The 23,358-nt window shown below is 44.9% G+C and overlaps 2 protein-coding genes across 15 annotated transcripts in view; one reads left to right on the plus strand and one right to left on the minus strand.

Annotated features, from left to right (window-relative positions):
* Nucleotides 1–23,358, plus strand: part of RAC2 (Rac family small GTPase 2) — a 206,188-nt gene that overhangs the window by 102,591 nt on the left and 80,239 nt on the right. The window lies entirely within an intron of this gene.
* CYTH4 (cytohesin 4) overlaps nucleotides 1–23,358 on the minus strand; it is a 135,582-nt gene that overhangs the window by 20,434 nt on the left and 91,790 nt on the right. For 6 of the 14 annotated variants that reach the window (XM_053252396.1, XM_053252399.1, XM_053252407.1 and 3 more), the window contains exons 2-8: nucleotides 11,952–12,034; nucleotides 10,643–10,707; nucleotides 9,161–9,227; nucleotides 4,621–4,739; nucleotides 4,414–4,494; nucleotides 3,161–3,273; nucleotides 1,113–1,261 (exon numbers count right to left, since the gene is read on the minus strand). In XM_053252396.1, the coding sequence (XP_053108371.1) occupies nucleotides 1,113–1,261; nucleotides 3,161–3,273; nucleotides 4,414–4,494; nucleotides 4,621–4,739; nucleotides 9,161–9,227; nucleotides 10,643–10,707; nucleotides 11,952–12,034 (677 nt within the window). The other 8 variants (XM_053252403.1, XM_053252400.1, XM_053252401.1 and 5 more) reach the window with 8 other exon arrangements.

Here is a 23,358-nt window from a genome sequence, read left to right on the forward strand (position 1 = left end):
TCCTCACAACAATCTTGTGAGGTAGTTTAGGCTGAGAGAGAAGCCTGGTTCACACATTAGGTTTAACACAAGTACAATCTGAACACAGTGCACAGGTACAGTTGTGCAGGTACAGTTTTTCTGTGTGCAGGTACAGTTTTTCACATGTTATGTTGAACTCCGGTACAGCAGAACACTTCCGATCTGTATCCTGCATTTTGAGGGGGTCTGTCTCAAGGTTCACTTTTAAAATGAACACAGGTACAATCATGCACACAAAACCAAGCATGAGTGTATATACGCCTGAACTGAGAGCAGAGCTGCACAACTTTGGCCCTCCAGCTGTTGGACTACAGCTCCCACCATTCCCAGCCACAGTGGCCAATAGTTAGGGATGATGGGATTTGTAGGCCAACATCTGCCTCTGAATGCAAAATTTGTGCAGCCCTGGGCAAGAGTGAGGTTACCCTCTGAGCCCTGGTTGCCCAAATCCAGCACTCTAACCATTACACCACACAAGCTCTCATCAGACATTTGGGGAGGGGGTGATAGGTGGCCTGCAGGGGGCACCTACAGGGTGAATGGTGGCCTGCATTCACACATCTGGAATGCACCCATATGCAGTATGTACTCTGACATGTTGTGGATGTGTGACAGAACACGCATAGGGGAGTTAGCCACCTCCAACCTATGCATGTAGTTCATTGATCTCATCGGCAAGTTATCAAATATCTGATGGAGGCAACTGAGTCTCACAAGTCTGTGTACACTCAACATACACAGCAGCAAACTGTACCACCAGTCCTCATTCTCTGACCCAGGAGTGACAGAATTCAATCCAGCAATTTCATTTTTCTTTTTCAGAAACATACCATAGGTGTAATTATTCCAGGAATTCCTGTGTATAGCCAGAACCCTGTTTTATAGTTCAGGGATTCCCAACCTTGGATCCCCCAGATGTTGTTGAAATACAGCCCACATCATCTCCAGCCACAATTGCCACCACGATGGGAGTTGTAGTCCAACAACATCAGGCGACCCATGGTTGGGAATCCCGGCTCAACCATGCTTGAGGAAGTATTTCTCTTGGCTTGAAACAAGCCTGGACATGAAAAAACATGAAGCTGTCTTACCCTCAGGAGTGCTTCATGCAGGTCTGCTCCATCATTAATGCCTCTGTTCATGGACACAAACCTCTCAAAAGTGGTCTTGTCTTTGACATTGGGGTTGTGCAGGCTGGTGTTCAACATGATCACAGCGAAGGAGAGGATATAGCAAGTGTCTGCCAAACAAAAGAGAAATGAGCGGGTGGGTAAGAGCCTGACGAATCCTTGGATTCCTGGGAGGAGTCATTCATTGAAACTAAATGCTGGGAGGCTCAAGACAGACAAAAGGAAGTACTTCTTTACACAGTATGTAGTTAAACTATGGAATTTGCCACCACTGGATTAGGGATGTGCATGAATTGATTTTTGTGATTCAATTCGAGCTTGAAGCTGCTGCCCTCAAATCTAAGTCAATTTGATTTGAATTTGATCTGATTTTAATCTGAATCTATTCAGCCTAATTTAAGGGCTAGGGGGCGCCATAGCAGGTTGGGTGGCAGGGCCCCATGAGTGCCACCTGCCACCCAGCCCCCAAAGGAATTGGGCAGAGGGGTGGATTTTTAGGAATTTTTATGTGTTGTGGATTCTTGGTTGTGAAATGACTTCTTCATAGGGAGTCCCTATGAAGAAGTCATTTCACAACTGAGAATCTACACATAAAAATTCCTAAAAATTCACCCCTGGCAGTGATGGCGGAAACTCAGAGGGGACAAAATGGAGATCGCTGGGGTGCAAAGGAACACCAACAAGAGGGAGTGGTTGCCCTCTTTTCCCTTCTTGAGGGATTCCTTGATGGACCTGACTTGCCACTGCGTGAGGCAGGGTGCTGGACTGAATGGACCTTGGCCTGATCCAGCAAGGCTGTTCTGTGAGGCGCTGGCAGAGAGGCATCTGGGTTTCTGGCAAGAACGCCTGCAGGAGTGACTCCTTAACAAGCTCAGAACCCAACTCTTTATTTTGGACAGACAATGATGAATTTGGACAGTTATGATGAATTTGCTTCCTAAGCTCAGTTTCCATGTTCGGCTGTTATTACCTGAGATTATTCCCCAAAAAGTCTTATCAAACTTGGCATGTAATAACAAGAGAAAGCATATTAATTGAAATTCCCCTAGAAGAGGTTACTAGGGGTCAAACTAGACATTATTTTAAGCAGGTGACTGGGGTTGGTGTGCTTGTTTTTTATTCAGTAAAGATTAGTCAGACAGGGAACAAGGGGGTCCCAACGTGCTCAGGAGCTATTGTGGCATGAGGTATTTTTGATTGGCGCTCTCTTGAAAACTAATCTGACTGCCTTCAGTACCGCTGTCTAAAATGACATAGTGCTCAGTGTGACCCCAGAATTTGTTTCTTTGGAGCAGATTACTTTAAGCTGACCTCCAATTATTTTTAAAAAGTTCCATATTAGACTGTGAGGGTTGCAATGATACATCCTATGCAGGTCTATGTATACTCTGCTCTTTTAAAAAAATAACTTTGTGGTTTTAAGAAGATAGAAATGTGCTTCTTTTAAAATGAAAGCTAAGAAGAAATTGAGTCTTATACCTAATAATCATGTGTACAATTCAAAATATACACAGCCGTAATCTTACCTTAGTAGGGTCCAAGCTAAATTTTTTCCAAAGGGGAAGGGGTTTAACCCTCTGTCCCCCACCACAGTCACAATCTAGATCCACTACCACCACCCTGCACAACTACTATTTGGCTTTTGTTGGGGTGGGGGTCCATTGGCATTGTTGTCCATCTATGGTGCTCTGGATGACAATTGGAAATTAAAAAATGGAATCACAAAGAATTCCTAATGCATGGTTTCCACTTCAGGAACAAGAAGGACCATAGCTCAGTGGCAGAGCATCTATTTCAGAATTGTCCCAAGTTGAATCCCCACCATCGCCAGGTAGATCTGGGAAAGACTGCCTAAGACAAGATAATTTGGAGCTCCAGCATCCAGAGAGAAATCTGGATGAAGAGGGAGTCTCAACCAGGGCAGCCTGATAGTTGCTAAGGGCTATCCCTTGTCCCATTTGGGCAGAATCCTGAATGCATGTTTCCATTCGATTCTTCACCACAGCTACCTGTTGACTGGAAAACACCTGGATTGCACTGGCAATACCAGCTGGCAAAGGCTTCCATCATACGGTCAATCTTCTGTGCCTCCCCAGGCAGCCGGAAACTCCACAGGAACTGCCTGTAAATGGAACCACATTGTCATAATTAATATTAGTCCTTTTGCATAGTCTCCTTTTTAGTCCTTCCCGTTCAAGGGATACAACTGCCCATCTGGGTGGGTGGGGCCAGTGGGAGGGGCCTGAGAGCCTTTTACTAAGAGCTGGTCTTGTGGTAGCAAGCATGACCTGTCCCTTTAGCTAAGCAGGGTCCGCCCTGGTTGCATATGAATGGGAGACGATGTGTGAGCACTGCAAGATATTCCCCTCAGGGGATGGAGCTGCTCTGGGAAGAGCAGAAGGTTCCAAGTTCCCTCCCTGGCATTTCCAAGATAGGGATGAGAGAAATTCCTGCCTGCAACCTCGGAGGAGCCACTGCCAGTCTGTGAAGACAATACTGAGCTAGATAGACCAATGGTCTGACTCGGTATATGGCAGCTGCCTATGTTCCTAGGTACTCCTGCAATAGTCCCAGACTGCCATTCTGGCAACTCACCAAGAGCAGCCTCTCAGAATATAGGATCATAGGAAGCTGCCTTATCCTGAGTCAGACCATGGGTCCATCTAGCTCAGTATTGCCTACACTGACTGGCAGCAGTTCTCCAAGGTTCCAGGCAGGAATCTCTCCCAACCCTAGCTATAGATACCAGGGAGTGAACCTGGGCCATGCAAGCAGATGCTCTACCACTGAGCTATGTCCCCATCCCCATAAGAACAGCCCTGCTGGATCATGCTCAAGGCCCATCTAGTCCAGCATCCTGTTTCACAATGGCCCACCAGATGCCTCTGGGGAGCCCACAGGCAAGAGATGAAGGCATGCCCTCCCACATACTAGAACTGCCACCAAACTGTTGCCTCAAACAAAATTTGAAGCACATTTTGGAGTCACTCCTTTGAGGAGGGATTTCTGAGGAAACATCTGAGGAAGTTCAAGGGCAGATAAAAGAATTATGAGAAGGCTAACTAAATTTCTGAAAAAGTGTGTCTATGGGCACAAATCTCTATGTTGCCAGCAGATGTTTCCTAAAGCAGTATTTGAAGCAAAATCAGGTGAAAAATAACTGGAAAATTCCAAAAAGGTTTTGAGAAGACTAGCAAAATGTCTTACTAACCCGAATTAGTACAGGATACCATTATTGTTGCATGGTTAGGGAGTCACTCACCTTAGTGCTTGCACCAGGTTTAGGTTGGCAAACTGATGACATTCTACAAAGGCCTGAAGAACCTGGAGATTCAGTGGTTCCCTGGCAGAAGCAAGAGAACAGAATAAGATGGAGGGAAGTCAGAAGGACTTGACACAAAGTCATATTCTTTCACATGACCTGCAAGCCAGGTCCAGTAGGTTCATTGAGATAAGGGACTGCACTGACCTCTGTCCCAAGTAATCTCCAATCGCTGTTTTGTTGAGGCCTTCTCCTTTGTAAAGAAACTTGGCAATTTCTTGGACGTCTGGCGACAGCACCTTGTGTTCAGTCAGATATTGGATACCCTGCTTGCAAGAAGGAGATTCACCCATCATGGGGAGTCTTGAGAGACCCTTTTCATGTCAATCTAACTGAGTTGGAGCTGTTTTTCTGTGAGCAGCTCCTGTGTGACTGGGGTTACATTTAAATGACCCAACCACATGGGCTAGGGTTGATCATATGGGTCCTAATCATGGAACTGGAATCCCTCTATAGGGGTATGCCAATATTTCTGGGAAATACCCAGACAAACTTTTTTTGCTTAAGTTATGCAATGTTTCAAAACCCTATTATTTGATCAGAAGTGGCAGCAGGAAGGAAAAAGAAAAGAATGGCTATGTTCTCATAGTCACAGCGATCCTGGTTAAAGAGGATCCTGCCCTCCCTGGAAGCCTTCTGTGCCACTCAAAAATATGTCCCTGAGGATTGCACAACTCTCAGAGACATATTTTTGGATGGCACAGAGGGCATTCTGGGGAAGGCAAGGGTGTCAAGAATTTCCGCTTCCCTGCTGCACCAGTGCAGTTAGTTGGGAAGTTCTGTTAGGCTGCTCTCTTGGTGAACTGGTGCATCCTTGCTCTGTATGTCAGCCAGTGAGACTAAGGGGCCAAACTATATGTTATATTAAATATGTTATTAAAGCTGGCATGCTTACAGTAAATTTTTGTTAAAAATAAGAGGGGGTGGGGTTTGATCTAGATTAGGACCACAGTATGGGGAGGGGCTTTAACCCTTTCCCCCGGCATGGTCTCAGTTTGGAACCTCCTCTGCCAAATAGCTCCTATTTAATAAAGAAAAGCTAAGTACATCAGCTCTAATGACGTGCTTACAACTGTGTGTAATTTGGCCACAAGAGCCAGGAATGAGCAAAGGCCCAAGGCTGAAAGCAGCTGTGGTTAAAATGGGTGCTGCTGTTTCATACACTAGCTTGTGGTTTTCTTTCTAAAGGAGATATTGTCAGCCTTGCAGACAGGGCTGACAAGGAGAAGAGAAAGGAGAAATCCCAGGCCATACAATGGGATTTCCTTAGCATTCTTTCATTCCACCCCAGAAAGAGGAACATGGACTTAAAGGAAGCTGCCTTCTACTGAGTCAGTCCCTTGGTCCATCTTGCCCCGTGTCGTCTACACTGACTGGCAGTGGCTCTCCCAAGGTTGCAGGAAGGAGTCTTTCAAAGCCTTACCAGGGGATGGTAGGGAATCGGGATTGAACCTGGGGCTTTCTCTTCCACTGAGCTATGGCCCCCATCCCCAGAGGAGTTGGGTTTCATTCATTCATTCATTCATTTATTTATTTAACATGATATTTTTATACCACCTGATATATACATCTCTAGAGACATAGATTCTATGTCCTTGGAGAGAAAGGATTCACAAGACTGCTCTACACTACTGGCTCTCGTTGCATTTTTTTTTTAGGGCTATCACCCAATTAAAGAAAGCTGATTCATCATATTCATGCATTAACTGAATAATCTATCAACTCAATTTGCATAGAGCTAAAAACCACCGTTCTGAAGCAGGCAGCAGTTTTTGTTTTAAAGACTTCTAAGCAAGTGCCATCTTTGAAGAGGCATTGCTTCCTATGTGACAGAAAAGGAGGAATGTGTCTTTAAGAAGAATGGTCCCTCTTTCTTTGCCGTCTTCAGTTTTTAATAAGTAATTGCATTTAAAATACTGGCTGACATCCAGACTAATGCTGCATTAGTGCAAACATGTTGTACTAGTGCAAGGATGTTGCACTAGCAGGTTCCACTTAGTTGGGAGCTTGCAGTTCAGACTTGTGGTACACCAGTGCAAGAAAGCATGCTTGTGCAGCCTGTGGTACACCACCTGCTGTAAACCTCTTCCTCAGTCCATATATGTTGCTGGGAATTTATGCCAAATTATCCATGATCCTTGTTGCACAATGCTTGTGCAAACAGACAGAGACCACAAGACACTGTCCAACTTTAGCAGGTTAGCAGGTGGCCTCTGCTAACTTGACAAAGAGTCACCTTTTAACATGGTGATTCTCTTTAATTAGCAGGGGGAGAGTAACTGGCCATATCCACCCCCAGCACAGTACCTCCTGTGACTGTTGCTGGTGTCTGTCTTATGTTTCTTTTAGATTGTGAGCCCTTTGGGGACAGGGATCCATCTAATTTATTTACTAATTCTCTGTGTAAACTGCCCTGAGCCACTTTTGGAAGGGTGGTATAGAAATCGAATACATAATAATAATAATAACAACAACAACAGCAACAACAACAACAACTTTGAGCATCCTCTCTCAACCACATGACCGTCTTGTGTGGGTGCATCTTTATGCATTGCACTAATACAACATTGCACTATACATTGCATAGGAGGAGAGCTGGTCTTGTGGTGGCAAGCCTGTCTTGTCCCCTTTGCTAAGCAGGGTCTGCCCTGGTTGCATATGAATGGGAGACTACATGTGTGAGCACTTTAAAGATGGGGCCGCTCTGGGAAGAACACCCACATGCTTGCATGCAGAAGGTTCCAAGTTCCCTTCCTGGTATCTCCAAGATAGGGCTGAGAGAGACTCCTGCCGGTATCCTTGAAGAAGCTGCTGCCAGTATTGAGACAATACTGAGCTAGATGGACCAATGATTTGACTCATGGCAAATGGCAGCTTCCTATGTTCCTATGTAACATTAGTCTTTATGTTGGCCAATGTCCCCTCCCCCCGCCACCAAATCTGCAACCCAATCAATTGGGGGCACCTTTCTAACTGATCAAATGGATTCCTAACTGATTAATTGATAAAACGTACGTTGCAGCTCTGATTTATTCCGAATCATTTCAAGCCGTTTGCCTCTCTTCTACATTCCCTGTACATGTGTGCAAAGTCTAGGGTAGAGTAGCGGCTGTTTTAAAAACTAAAGCTGCATCTGTGGCTGGACAACTGTGTACACCTTCAGGCTTCAAAATCTTTTAGCCATGCCTCAGCTCCAGCAAATGAGCAGGAGAGCTGGCCTCGTGGTAGTGATTGTGAATTGTTTTCTTGCTAAACAGGGAAGCTATTCTGACGATCAGTGGAAAGCTTACAGTGCTTAGCCCGCTTCCCACCGATCGTGAGACTCGCGGGTCACCTGCTTGAGTAGCCCTCCCCTAAGCCCGGGTTAGCGGAGTGAGCCTGGGTTTTCTGATCGTGAGTTGCAGCACCGCGGCAGCTCACAAGTAGACCCCCAACCAGGAGGCTGAAAAGCAGCCTCCCGGCTCAGGGGTCTCTCCAGTATGCCCTGCGCACTCAAACAGGGCATGCTGGAACTTCCGGGGGCTTCGTGGCCCATGATCTTCCCGGCCCCTGCCAGCTCCATAACAGAGCCAGCAGTTGTGTGGGTGGCCAATTCGACCGCTCAGAGCAGACTGCTTGGTTGTCTGCAGGGAGAGTGGGCTAAGCCCTCTCTCCCCACTAACCTTCCCCAAGCTCTTCTCACTAATCATGAGAAGCACCTCAGGGTCTACCTTGGTTTGCATTTGGATGGGTGACCACATGTGAGCACTATCTACTGTAGCTCAGTGGAAGAGTGTCTGCTTGTATGCAGAAGGCTCCAGGTTCAATGCCTGGCATCTCTAGGTAGGGTTGGGAAAGACTCCTGCCTGAAGCCACAGAGAGCCTGTCAGTCAGTGTAGATAGTCCTGAGCTAGATGGACCAATGGTCTGACTCACTATAAGGCAGCTTCCTATCTTCCTATGAGAGAGTTTCAGTCATTAAGAGAAACAAACATCACCCTTGAGAATAAACTAGGTCTTTGCCAGCCACCACCTTTCATAATGTCATAATTTAGAATTTGTCGCCGAGAGAGGTTACGCTATCCACTTCAATGAGTGCATCAAAAAGGTTGACAAACAAAAGCAAACAAACAAATGAAGCAAGTGACCTGAGGGGAGACATCCATGTTCTGGAGCTGCTCACGGATGTTTTTGCTGCTGCTTAGTTTTTATTTCATGTTGTTTCTGTGCATCATTTTTTAAAAAAGTTTTGAACTGATAGTTGCTTGTGGCAAGCCATTCTGAGAGTCCGATTTGGGTGCAGGAGCAAACTGACCCAAGGAACCACTATGTTCTCAGGTGCCATAATGGCAAGTTGTATTTTTGATTGGTGCTCTCTCCTATTGAACAATAGCCTGGCTACCTTCTTTATCAGTGCCTAAAATGATATCGTGGTTAGCCCAATCTCATAATTTATTTCTTTGGAGCCAGCTGTTTTAAGATGTCTGATTTTCTTAGAAAGATCTCTATGAGACTGTGGGAGTTGCAATGATGCATCCTATGCAGGTCTATGTATATTCTGCACTTTTTTTAAAAAGCACCACACTGTGGTTTTAAGAAGATAAGAAACTTACTTCTTTTAAAATGAAGTGTCCCAAGAAACTGAATCTTAGACCTAATAACCAGTTTCCACATATACTGTCCAAAATACACACAGCCCTGATCTTACCTTAGTAGGGTCCATGTTAAATTTCTTCCGTCCAGTGCACAGATCTTTGTCCCTCTGGATCACTTTGCTATAAATGCAAAGGTGAGACTTGAATACAGAATAAATCTTTCTTCCCCTCGCCTCCGAGTACTTGCTGATTCCCAGCAAGATATCCCACTTCGCCCCCATTCCACCACAGTAAGGACCAATTCACACCACTATTTCAGTACCATTTTGCTAGATACCTTTGGTGTAGTGACTGAGTCCATTTATGGCTCACCACTTTAAAGCTAATTTGGAATGCAGGAACAATTTACATACTGTATGCAATCATATGTACTTGTCGCTCTTTGTCCACTGGATCAAAAGCTGTTTTTTGAGGAGGAGGCAATTTAGAACATATAGAAACAAGTATGTGGGGGAAATGTTCCCACCCTCGCTTCTCCACTCCCAGCTCCCCTCTCCTGAAGCGGCTTAGTTTTCCACAAGAAAAGCCATCAGGCTATTGCTACATTTATTTGCATGTACATGTTTGACCTGTATTTTAACAATGATCTACACACTTCATAGCATTAACGAATTTTGGCCATTCTCACTGAAAACTACCCCTTGTGGTAGCTTTACACCCTTGCGAGATTAGAATGTCCAGGCGAATCAGCCCTCAATGGAAAGGGATAATCTCATTCATAACTTCTTTTTTCAATTGGCCATTCACAGGGGTTAGTCCACTCAAGACTCAGAGATGATATTCCTCTGGACTTGGTCATGTGTTCTCAGTGTCTTCACATGGACATAAATGAACAGTACTGGGTCCTTTAGGAGAGTGTGCCTTCTTCCCGTATTGAACATACATGGTCTAAGACCAGCAGTAATCAAGTGGGTTTTGCAGTGCACTTCTTGCAGTGCAGTTCAGGTGCCTCTTTTGACATCTTTCAGGTGAGGAGTCTGAATCTGCTCAATTCCCCAAGATTATTCCCTATGCACAAGGCCCCTTTTGAAAGAGATCAAAGGCATCGTCAGGGATGCCAAAGCACATGGTTCCAAGTCAGGGTATCACATCTTTAAGTTCCTCTCAACTTCCCTTGAGAAGTGGGGCTTTGGCATACAGGGGGCACTGCTTGGGACAGAAGGATGCAGCTGGACTTTGCTGGATCAACTTCTGCTGTCCGGGGGAGCTCTCCCAGTCCTGAAATACTTGGGACTGATCAGCTGTTTGTAACTGGCTCTCTCTTATATGAGGCCTGCTGCTTGCTAATGCAACCCACAGTTGGTTGCTCTCTGCTTCAGTTCTTTGCTTCTTTTCTCGGAACTTGTGGGCTCTCAGCCCAGCAGGAAAAGTGCACAGAAAGACTCCCTCTTCTGGAATGTGTTCTAAAAAGCTTCAGAGAAAGCACAGCCTCCTTTTTTTAAAAAAAGCCTTTGATCACTTCCAGAGAAAGGAAGAACCTTTACATGGATCTTCCCTGCTCTAATCTTTTGCTTTATACATGGCTGACTCCTCACCTTGATTGCGTCTGCTGGAAATTATCGATCTCTGCAAATACTTCCGCGATTTCATCTTTTAATCTCTACAACAAAAAGAAAGAATAAGGTGAGGAAGAGGGAAGAGGACATTGGATCCTTGCCCATCATTCACTACAGGAGCCTTGTGGGTGGGAAGGAAGATCAGCTGGTTCTTTCTTATTGAATTGGATCCTGGCCCAATTTCAAACACTTCACCTCCATCTGAAGGGGTACACCCATAATGATTTTTTTTAATGTCAGGCACAAACATTATTGCCAGAAATCTTTGCAAATATTATTAGCAGAAATCAGCTGGTGCAGAGTAAAGTCAGCCCTATTAAGTGGCTTGTGGGTCCCCCACCACCACCACACACACACACACACACAAATCTAATTTGCCTTCAAGGGAAGGGGCCATAACTTATTTATTTATTCAATTTATATAACACCCTTCCTAAAGTAGCGCAGGGCAGATTACATTAAAATCCAAAACACTTAATAAAACAATTAAAATCAGAAAACATCTAAACCAGATTAAAACTCATTCAAATTCAAACTAGATATCATTAAAAGCCAGGCTAAAAAGATAGGTCTTTAAAGCTCTGCTGAAGGCCTCTAAGGAAGATAATCCTCTTATATCCCTGGGGAGCACATTCCACAACCTAGGGACAACTGAGAAGGCCCGATCTCAGGTCTCCAGCAGATGAACTGGTGGCACCCAAAGATGGGCCCCCCTAATGATTTCAGTGAGTGGTGAGGATCTTGTAGAGGAAAGTGTTCTCTCAGGTAACCTGGACCTGAGCCATTCAGGGTTTTAAAAGTAATAACCAGCACTTTGTACTTTGCCTGGAAACATCTCAGCAGCCAGTGCAACTGCTTAAGAACAGGCATAATGTGATCTCTCCAGGATACCCCAGAGACCAATCTGGCTGCCACATTTTGGACTAACTGATGTTTCCGAACTATGTACAAAGGCAGCCTTTGTACATAGAGAGCATTGCAGTGGTCCAATCTGGAGGTTACCAGCTGGTGTACCATGGTTTTCAGGTCATTCTCCTCAGAGAATGTCAAATCAATCATAGCTGGTAAAAGGTGTTCCTGGCCACAGCCTCAACTTGAGAAACCAGAGTGAGACCCGGGTCCAAGAGCACTCCCAAGCTACGAACCTTTCTGGGCAAGTGTAACCTTATCCAGAGCAAGAAGTTCTATCTTTTGTGGTAGAGCACTTGTTTTCATGCACCCAGTCATCATTTGGGCAATGTTTTGGTTTGGCCCATCTGGAGAAGAGGGTGGCAGCAGTCGCCCCTACCTGAATGTCCTCCATCAGCTCTCTTTTGTGCTTCTTGATGGTCTCTAGCTCAGCCTCCTCAGTCTCACTCAAGTCAGTTGAACCTGAAAGAAACCCCCACAAAAATGGATTTAAAACACACACACACACACACACACACACACACACACACCCAAGGCCTCTCTGCATGCTAAGCGTGTGACTCAGAATTGTAGATGTGCTGCAAGTACACCTGAATTTCCCACAGAATTCGCCTGCCAGGAGTTGATCCTATCCCACAGAGTCCAAACTGTACCTGTAACTCTCCCAAATCCAAAATGCAGCTTGGGGACTTGATGCAAAACAGCCTGCGAGGAATGCGACAAGTGGGAAATAATTGCCATAACAGTTGTAGGCCTGTGACTCCAAATTCCCAGTGGGTTACTCCCCAAATCCGGCTAATCTGAAACTTTCATTCCAAAGCTATCTTGAGTAGCCAGTGTCCATATTTTGAAAGGTTTCACTGAAAAGTCATGTATAAATAATTACAACTGCATAACAAGCTCTATATATTCTAAATTGCTAAAGAAAACAATTATTATTAATAATTATTAGCTAATAATAAATAGCTAATAAAACTAGTTATGAAGGTAGAATGCCTGCCCGGGAGAGGGTGCCTCCCAGTGTATTGCATTGAGTGTTGCATGTATGACTGCTTGAGGGGCAGGAATCATGAGTGTGCGCTCAGTGCAGAGAGCTCCTGGCTCTCCGGGAACACATTTGTTCCCTTGAAGCCAAGGTAGCAGACATGGAGAAGCTCAGAGAGGTATGTGGATGAGACCCTCAAAGATGTGACAGAGGCAACCCACTCCCAGACTGACAGCTCCTCTGCTGTCATGGAGAATGAATATATCAGGGAAGGAGGACATCAGTCTGAAGAAGAGAGGAATGCTCCCTTAGGAGGGACCCCTTCTTTGGGTGATGCGCCCATATCCTCTCATACAGAGGATACTCCTCCGGCAGCTGGGGGCCTCCTAGTAGTGGGTGATTTGATCATTAGGGGCATAGACAGATGGGCTTGTGACCCACGTGTAGACTGCACAGTGACTTGCCTGTCTGATGCTAAAGTTACGGACATCACACAGCATCTAGATAGGCTGTTATGTTGTGCTGGGGACGAGTCAGCTGTCGTGGTGCACCAACGAGGTTGGGAAATGCAGTCAGGAGGTCCTGGAAGTCAAATTTAGGCTGCTAGGTTAGGGGAGCATATTGAAATCCAGGACCCCCAGGGTAGCGTTCTCTGAAGTGCTTCCTGTTCCACATGCAGGGACAGTGAGACAGGCAGAGCCGAGGGGTCTCAATGCATGGATGAGACGGTGATGCCAGGAGGAAGGGTTTAGATTTGTTAGGCACTGGGATACATTTTGGGACAAGCAAAGCCTGTACAAATGGGACAGGCTGCACTTGAACCAAGTTTGAACCAGACTGCTGGCGCTTAAATTAAAAAAGGTTGCAGAGCAACTTTTAAAATGATGCCTGGGGGACTGCCAACAGGAACTGGGTAGTACCTGGTTCAGCAAGCAAAATCCCCTAAGGTGTGAGGATGCAAACCTTTCAGGTAAAGCAGAAGGGGACAGAGCAGAACCAGGCGTAGAGCAGACAGAAACACACGAAAGCTGGTCAAAAAGGTCAAATGACGGTAAGGCAAATAGCACATGCCAGTAAGAGACATGATGGTGTATAGGTGTTTATATACCAATGCCAGAAGCCTCTGAGCCAAGAGATTTCTATATTAGGTGGTATATAAATTAAATAAACAAACAAACAAATAATAAGACGGGTGAGCTGGCGTACTTGGTTGCTAATGAAAACATAGATATAGTGGGCATAACAGAAACCTTGTGGAATGGTGAGAACCATGGGGCACTGTTATTCCTGGATACAAACCTTACAAAAAGGCCAGGGAAGGGAGGATTGGAGGTGAAGTAGCACTGTATATTAAAGAAGGGATAGAATCCAACAAGCTAGAACACTTAGGAAGACTAGAGTCCTCCACAAAAACATTATGGGTGACAATATGAGGACTGAGAGGAAATGTGTTTCTAGGGACACGCTATGCCCCTCTGGATCCAAAACCTAAGAGTGGAGAAGCAAATAAGTTGCTTCTTGGAGTTGGAGTTGCAGAAGCAAATAGGAGTCAAGCAAATCAGAGCAAGTCAAAGAGAGACAGAGCTGTAAAAAATGGCTGATTTAAATTACCTTCGCATAGACTGGGCAAATTCACATGCGGGTATTGACAAAGAGACTAATTTTCTAGACATGCTAAATGACAATGCCTTAGAACAGATGGTTGTGGAACCAATCAGAGAGAAGGCGGCCTTGGACTTAATCCTGAGTGGTGAGAGATGTCAGAGTTGTAGAACCATTGGGGAATAGTGACCATAGTATGATCCAATTCAGCTTATATGTGAGTGGAGCATTGCCAAGGAAGTACAACACAGATGCATTGGACTTCAGAAGAAGAAACTTCTAAAAAATGAGGGGACTGGTAATAAAGAAGCTGAAAGGGAAAGTCAGGAGGGTCAAATCATGCCAGAAAGCATGAAACTTATTCAAAACTATAATAATAGAAGCTCAGTCAGAGTGTATAACAAGAAGCAGGAAAGGTAACACCAAATTCAGGAGGAGGCCAGCATGGCTAACTAATAGAGTCAGATAAGCAATAAAAGGGAAGAAGACTTCCTTCAGAAAATGGAAGTCCTGCCCAAATGAAGAGAACAAAAAGGAACATAAGTTCTGGCAAAAGAAATGCAAGGAGGCGATAAGGGATGCAAAAAGAGAGTTTGAGGAGCATATAGCTAGAAATGTCAAGGGGAACAAGAAAAACCTTTTAAAATATATATCAGAAGCAGAATACCTGCCAGGGAGGTGGTTGGACCCTTAGATGATGAGGGCATGAAAGGGAATATTAAGGAGGATAAGGAGATTGCGGAAAAGCTGAATTAATTTGCATCCATCTTCACGGCAGAGGATACTGACCATATAGCCACTCCGGAACTGAGCTTCCTAGGCTTGGTCTGAAGAACTAGGCCAATTTGAGGTGATAAGAACATAAGAACAGCCATGCTGGATCAGGCCCAAGGCCCATCTAGTCCAGCATCCTGTTTCATACAGTGGCCCACCAGATGCTGACAAGAGAGGATGTTCTAAACTGTCTTGAAAAACTGAAAATTAACAAATGGCATTGGCCAGATGGCATCCACCCAAGAATTCTGAAGGAACTCTGATGTGAAATTGCTGATCTCCTAGCAAAAATATGCAACTTGTCCCTACATTCAGGTTCTATACCAGAGGACTGGAGAATAGCTAATGTTTCAAAAAGGGATCCAGGAGGGATCGGGGAAAGTACAGGCTGGTTAGTTCAACTTCTGTGCCAGGTAAATTAGGAACACAGGAAGCTGCCTTCTACCAAGTCAGACCATTGGTCCATCTAGCTCAGTATTGTCTACACAAACCGGCAACGGCTTTTCCAAGGTTGCAGACAGGAGTTTCTCTCAGCCCTATCTTGGAGATGCCAGGGAGGGAACTTGGAACCTTCTGCATGCAAGCATGTGGATGCTCTTCCTAGAACAGCCCCATCCCCTAAAGGAAATATCTTACTGTGTCAAATATCTCCCATTCAAATGCAAACCAGGGCACACCCTGCTTATCAAAAGGAATTCATGCCTGCTATGACAAGACCAGATCCTTTCCCATGGAACCATACTTTATAACAAAATTGTTAAACATATAGAAGAACAGGCTTTGCTGAAGGAGAACCAGTAAGGCTTGGGCAAGGGCAAGTCTTGCCTCACTAGCCTTTTGGAGTTCTTGGACTTATACTTGGACTTCCAAAAGGCTTTTGACAAAGTCCCCCACCAAAGGCTCCTGAGTAAACTTAGCAGTAATGGGATAAGGGGAGAGGTTCAATTGTGGATTAGTAACTGGTTGAAGGACAGGAAACTAGAGGATAGGAATAAATGGACAGTTTTCACAATGGAGGGAAGTAAGAAGTGAGGTACCCCCAGAGGCGTAACTATAGGGGGGGCAGGGGGGCACGTGCCCCGGGCGCCATCTTTTCTGGTCACGTGGGGGGCGCCGCCATGACAATTTTTTTTTTAATTTTTTGTTAATACAAATGTTTCCTGCTCAGTGCAGCAGCGCTGCAGCAGTCAAGGGAGCACGTCAGCGCCCCCTCCCCCACGAGCGGTCCCTTCCGCGCTGCCGGGAGCCCCCCCATTGCTTTGCTGGCGCCTGGCGGCCAGTCAGTGGCCTGGCATGGCGGCGGCGGCGGGCGCTTGTGAGGAAAAACCTAAGTATAATGTAGTATGTTGGGGGGGGGGGGCGCCATTTCAGTGCTTGCCCCGGGCGCCGTTTTCCCTAGTTACGCCTCTGGGTACCCCAGCAATCTTTACTTGAACTGGTGCTCTAACTCTTTCATAATGATCTAGAAATTGGGTTAGGCTGCGAAGTGGCCAGATTTGCAGATGACATTAAACTATTTATGGTAGTAAATTCCAAGACAGATTATGAGGAGCTCCAAAAGGATCTCTTCAAATGCAGTGTGTGGCAAATGCGGTTGAATGTAAGCAAGTATGAAATGATGCATATTGGAGCAAAAAACCCCACAACTTCACATATACACTGACAGAATCTGAGCTGTCAATGACTGACCAGGAGAGAGATCTTGGGGTCATAGGAACACAGGAAACTGCCATATACTGAGTCAGACCATTGGTCTATCTAGCTCAGTATTGTCTTCACAGACTGGCAGCGGCTTCTCCAAGGTTGCAGGCAGGAATCTCTCTCAGCTCTATCTTGGAGAAGCCAGGGAGGGAACTTGAAACCTTCTGCTCTTCCCAGAGCGGCTTCATCCCCTGAGGGGACTATCTTGCAGTGTTCACACATCAAGTCTCTCATTCAGATGCAACCAGGGCAGACCCTGCTTAGCTATGGGGACAAGTCATGCTTGCTACCACAAGACCAGTTCTCCTCTCCTAAACATATTTGGAATGTAGGAAACTGCCTTATACTGAGTCAGACCATTGGTTTATCTAGACCAGTATTGTCTCCACGGACTGGCAACAGTTTCTCCAAGGTTGCAGAGAGGAGTCTCTCTCAGCCTTATTTTGGAAATGCCTGGGAGGCAACTTGGAACCTTCTGCTCTTCCCAGAGCGGCTCCATCCCCTAGGGGGAATATCTTAAAGTGTCTTCTAGTCTCCTAGAAGTCACTTCTAGTCTCCCATTCATATGCAACCAGGGCAGACCCTGCTTAACTAAGGGAACAAGTCATGCTTGCGTCCTCAAAACCAGCTCTCCTCTCCCTTACCTCCACGCACAGGACATACTGGGGAGACCCTCGGAGCCGGGAGGCAGCTTTTCACTTCCCAGTCGGGGGTCTACTCACATGCAGCTGTGGCATGGAGCTGTGCCACGGCTACTCAAGAGCAGACAGCCCAGGTTTGCGGAGTGCCCGCAGGCTACTTGAGTGGGTTAGCCACTCAAGAACCAACGGGCTCGCTTGCGAGCCCGGTGGTTCTTACGATTAACAAAAGTCGGGCTAGGCTCCCCTAGCCCGATTTTTGTTAATCGTGAGAATAGCCCCAGAGAGAATTTTTTCTCCCTCTCCCACAACACTAGTGCCAGGGGTCATCCCATTAAACTGATGGGCAGTAAATAATTTAGGACCAATAAAAGGAAGTAGTTTTTCACACAGCACATTATTAATCCATGGAATTCTCTGCCATGGGATGTGGCAATGGCTACTAGTTTGGATGGCTTTAAAAAGGGGCTTAGACAAATTCATGGAGGATGGGTCTATCAATGGCTACGAGTCTGGTGGCTATAGGCCACCTCCAACCTCAGAGGCAAGATGCCTCTGACTACCAGTTGCAGTGAAGGAACAGCAGGAGAGAAGTCGTGCCCTTACCTCTTGCCTGTGGCTTTCTCAGAGGAATCTGGTGGACCACTGTGGGAAACAGAATGCTGGATTATATAGGCCTTGGGCGTGATCCAGCAGGGATGTTCTTATGTTAATAACAAAAACTTGGCTCACCAAGTTTTTGTTAAACCAGGTATTCTATGAAAATGTGGCTACCTTCCTCTATTGCATGAGAAGCTAAGATGTTAATGGGCTGGTGATTCATCTGCTGGCCTGTCCAAATCACATGGGAAAGAAGGGTCTGGTACTGATTTCTCATCCCACCCTTTCCTGCCACATGGTCTTGGACTAGTCTGGAAAGCAGACTTCAATGTAACTCCAAACATTTTTAAGAGGAATATAGCCCATTTTCTGAATAAGGTTAAAAATGCCAAGCAACCTTAGTTAATAAGGTAAATAAACTAACATTAATTACCTTACCTCTATGAGTATTTAATGTCTAGCAAAATCCTCAATCCCCTAATAATGTTCTTTGCTACTCCTTTGCTCCCCCAAAGATAGTTCTACTGTTGCCTCTGACATTTATGTTGATGCTACCTCTGGCTTGTCAGTTCCCCATTTATTCTTGGAAGTTGGGTGAATGATGTCAGATATGAGAAGACCACAGAATGATTCACTCAAGACCAAAAAGCAGCAGTAGTAGCAGTTGGGGACACCAGTCTAATTAAACAAATGTTGCTTAGAGCACTCAGCAAGAATCGGATAAGAAAGAAGAAGTTGTTACAGCTGCCAGAAATGTTAACAACCACCAAAATTCTGATCTCTCTGTGTGTGGCTGGGGTGCTTGTTAAAGCTAAGTTGGATATTACTCAGAAGGGTCTTGGTATAAAGCAGCTTTCATCAGGGAGTTGAACTGAATCTGAACCAGAACCCATAACTGGTTTGGAGGGGGTGGTTCAGTGAAGGAGAACTAAACCCAAACCTAAAATCTTGCCTTGAAATGGAACAGAAACACAAGAAATTGCAAACCCTAAAACACAAGAAATTGCAACTGGTTCAAAATAACTAGGCTTGTGCATTTCAATTTGGGTACAAAACATTTTGTGCCAGAAAATGGCAATTTCAGAGGTTTTGTAACCAAAACAAAATCAAGAATTAAAAAACAGAGATTTTTGTTTCCAAATCTAAATGACTGGGTTTCGGACAGAATGCTTTGTCCTTCGGAAAAGCATTGCAATTGAAATTGACTTCTCTGACTCTCTCCACTCCAGCTGAGGCACTGAGTGATTAGCAGAAGATAAGATATACAAAAAGCTGTTGAGCATGAATGGTTTAAGTATGTGTTGTATTCAGTGTGATTGAAATGCAAACTGACCTTGCAAAGGGATTTGGAAGACAGCATTTTGAGACAGAAATACCCAAATATCTTTGGGAGCTCAATGCAATTCCAAAGCTCTTGCTAAAAGCCATGGTATAAATTGTGTGGAGAAGCTTTTCAAGAAGTTGGTTAGGAAAGTTCTGAAATTACAAAGGTTTTTCTTTCCAAAGGTTTAGAAAGAATCGCTTGACTTGTTCAGGGCTCTTTTGAAGAGCTATTTTGTTTTTCTTCTGATTTTTCTAAGTTATAGTGGTGTCTAAGTTTTGTTGCTCAAGTTGAGCAGTCTAATGTAATTTAGGCCACAATGTAATTTGCTGGGACATGATGTCTAAGCCAGTGGTTCACAACTTTTGCCATTGCAGGGACAGGTCATCTACATGGGACTACAGGAGACAAAAGGAGGGGGGTGGGGAATACCCCTGTCAATCTATTGACATCCTCAGGAATCTTAGTTGCTTCTCTCGTTCTTGTAACCATGATCCATGGTTTTGCATTTTCTTAAATGCAGTGATGATAAATCTCAACAATTCTGAACAGTCAGCTGATTTGTTTGGGCTACGGCTCACTCCACTTCAGTTAAATGAACATTTGTTCCCTAGTACCAAGGCAGTTCATTGGTCTATCTTGCTATCTCAAGTGACCTGTGGTCACTGTTCCATGGGGAGGGAGTGTTTTTAATGAAAGATTGCTTTAATCCACAAATAGGTTGTATTGCTGTGCTAGGTGTTGCGTTTAGATTCTCTGGTGGCAAATGAGATTTTTTAATGAAAAACCATGAATCCACTCTCATATGCTACTAGAGAATCTACTCTCAGAACACCTCTAGAACAACAAAACCCTGTACTTCATGGGTTGGCAACCCATGTAGGTGGTTGGCACCCTATGTGCACTACACCGCCACTTGCTCTGGGCCACCCCAGTGCCCCTCAAGTGGAGTTATGGGACTGCAGACACCTCCATTATACCCTACGAGGAAAATCTGAAAGACGCATAACTTCATTAATTCTTTAAAAATCAGCCCCTTGACAAATTCCTCTGAAAGAAATTGTGGTAGCTTCCTTGTACCAACTGGGCACTACCAGCAACCACACTCCACTCTGGGCCACCCTCCAATCCCCACCCCCACCCCCATGTGAAGCTATACTTTTCCTGAAACCCTATGGGGAAAAACTGAAAGATGTGCAAACTTCAAAAATTCACCAAAAATCAGCAGTTTGCCTAATTCCTTTGAAATTTTTGTGGTAGCTTCCACTCATTGCGCACGATAACCCCCACCCACTCTTTTGACCATGTGACCCATTTTTAAATCTGAATTAATTCAGATTTGGATTAATTCGGATACAAAACAAAACTGGGGTGATTCGGAAGGCTTAATTTCAGACAAAATACAAAATGGGGCTGATTCAGATTTGGTATAAATCGAAACAGAAAAAATACAAATGCGCAACCCTAAAAATAACCAGTTGGTTCACCAATGAGGCACTTGAAACTGTTGGATTCATATTTTATTTAAACCTTTTGCATTTTGTTTGTTTAAAAGAAGCTTTGAAGTGCATACATGAACTTTGGGGAAATAGAAATCTATTTTGCTGAAGTTAAAGAGTTATTTTAAATTCATTTTACAGAGTGATATTGCAAGAAAAAAGTTTGTTATTTTGCTTCATCACATGTTATCTAAATCAGGGATTCACAAACTGGGGGTTGGGACCCCACAGGGGATCCCAAACAACTCAGGAGAAGTCGTCCATAGCGCAAGGGCTTCACCCAACATATCTAAGGTGTGGAGAGGGTCAGGGATGTTGGGAAGCAGATGGAGAGAGAAGCCAACAATGGCTCACTAGATCTTGTTTAGCTAGTGGCCAAAGTGGTCTCATTGCTGTCCCTGTCCTTGGCTTTGTGAGCAGCGGAGGAGCTGGGTAGTTTTCAGCTCCTGTCTCCCTGCCTGCCTCCCTGTGCCTTGGAGAAGTCTGAGCAGCTCTTCACTTTACATTCTCTTTATGTTCGTACTAAATTTTGGATTATACCTTTTGGAAATCCAGCTCCAAATGGCATCAATTTTTTGTACCAGTAACCCTGATGACCACTAGGGGCATTGGGACCAAAGACAGTCAGTTAGGGAGGCGGGTCTCACAATCAGTGAGACCCACTTTGTCCAGGGTAGCAGGGAGAGCGGGCTAAGCCCCCTCTCCCCACAGACGAGCAGGGTGGCAGCCCTGGGCGGCCGAATCGGCCGCCCACATGACTGCTGGCTCCGTGACAGAGCCGGCAGGGGCTGGGAGGATCAGGGGCCTCATGACCCCCAGAAGCTGCAGTATGTCCTGCACGAGCAGTATTTCCAGTATACTTCTAGCTCTCTCTCTGAGCTTCTTCTCCCTTCTTCTCTAGGTCTCTCTCTGACCACCATGTAGCCAGCAGTTAGATATAGGTCTTTTCTGTCATTATGTACTTTTGAATACAGTAGATTAGTTTAACCTTAAGTCAGTCTCCATGCTTATCATTTACAAGCGGTTGCCCCTGAGACCCTATTAACTTCTGCTGTAATGGGAGTGAGTTACTCTGCTATATAGGTGCTATATACCACTAAAAATATTAGTGTGCAAGCAGAGTACACGAAGAATTAATGAAAGCCATGAAATGACTGACTCCCTTTGCTTGATTCCTACTTGTGTGAATCAGAGTTTTCAGAAATTTCTGCTATAATGAGCAAATACCTAATAAAAAAAACTTGGAGCCCAGAATTAGATTGCCAGTCTCAAAACTAAAATCCAGGTTTGAAAAACTAAAGAGCAAGTGAGCTCATCCTCATTTAAAAGGTGAACATGCTTTATTTACCTCTACCAAATCAAGCCAATGGCTGACATCCTTCCTGACTAACCAAGTGTGTATGCTCCTATCCTCACTGAAGTACCAGCCCCTACACTGGTTTGCCATGCTTCCAAAGCGTGGGCACTCTTCCACTCTTGTGCAAGAGTGCAACTATATTTTGGAGTTTGCCTGCACTCCAGGAGCACAATGGGTGTTCTGCTAGACTGGAAACATGTTCTTGATCCTCAACAACATGTTTTTAGTCTACACATCATTTGTCAGGATGTCAGCCAGTAGCTCTTAACATGGAGGGAGGGTCCTGTAGGTTTATATGTTATTTTTGGTGGGTATCAAAAAGTTTGAGAACCCCTGATCTAAATCACTTTAAAAACCAGTTCAAAGTGTCTGAGCCAATGACTGTAGACCTCTTAGAGGTTAGTGACTGTGTGATGGTTGTCAGCAGCACCAGAGCTGTTGATTATCTTTTGAAACCCAAGGAACCGCTCTCCAGGTGGGATTCCTGAGGGAGGGGCTATAGAATGGAGCAGAAAGTGGCAGTTAAACTGTCTACCTGGCAGATCACAGAGTCAAATAGGGCTTGGATGAGCCAGTGACAGGGATGGTTAGAGATAGGATCTCTAGTGAGGGTCTCTGGGTTGGTGGGTTGGATATTGGGAGATGGGTAGTGAGTTGTACACACTAGTGAACACCTCTTTTTAGCAACCGTGACTCTTATGTATGAATGCTGGATTTGTATGGTATATACACGGATCTGGTTGGTCTTGGAACCAACCAGAGAGAAGGCAAGGTGACCATCTGAGTGGCACCCAAGACCTGGTGCAGGATGTCTGGGAACAGTGACCACAGGGCGATCAAATTCAGCATACATGCGGGGAGAGAATCACCAAGGAAGTCTAACACAGACACTTTGAATTTCAGAAGAGGAAACTTCTCCAAAATGAAAAGGGAAAATCAGGAGAGTCACTTTGCTCCAGAATGCGAGTTTACTCAAAACCACAATACTAAAAGCCCAGTTAGAATGTATACCAAAAACTTCCTCATCAAAGATTCTTGAGAAAACTTAGCAGTCATGGGATAAGGGGACAAATACATGTGTGGATTGCTAACTGGTTGAAAGACAGGAAACAGAAGGTAGGTATAAATGAGGAGTTTTCACAATGGAGAGAAGTGAGAAGTGTGAGGTCGCCCAGGGATCTATACTGGGACCAGTGCTTTTTAATTTATTCATAAATGATCTAGAAGTTGGGGTAAGCAGTGAGATGGCCAAATTTGCAGATGATGCCAAAATATTTAGGATAGTGAAATCCGAAATAGATTAGAGGAG

This window comes from Hemicordylus capensis, chromosome 5 (genome assembly GCF_027244095.1).
Source record: "Hemicordylus capensis ecotype Gifberg chromosome 5, rHemCap1.1.pri, whole genome shotgun sequence".
Lineage (NCBI taxonomy): Eukaryota > Metazoa > Chordata > Lepidosauria > Squamata > Cordylidae > Hemicordylus > Hemicordylus capensis.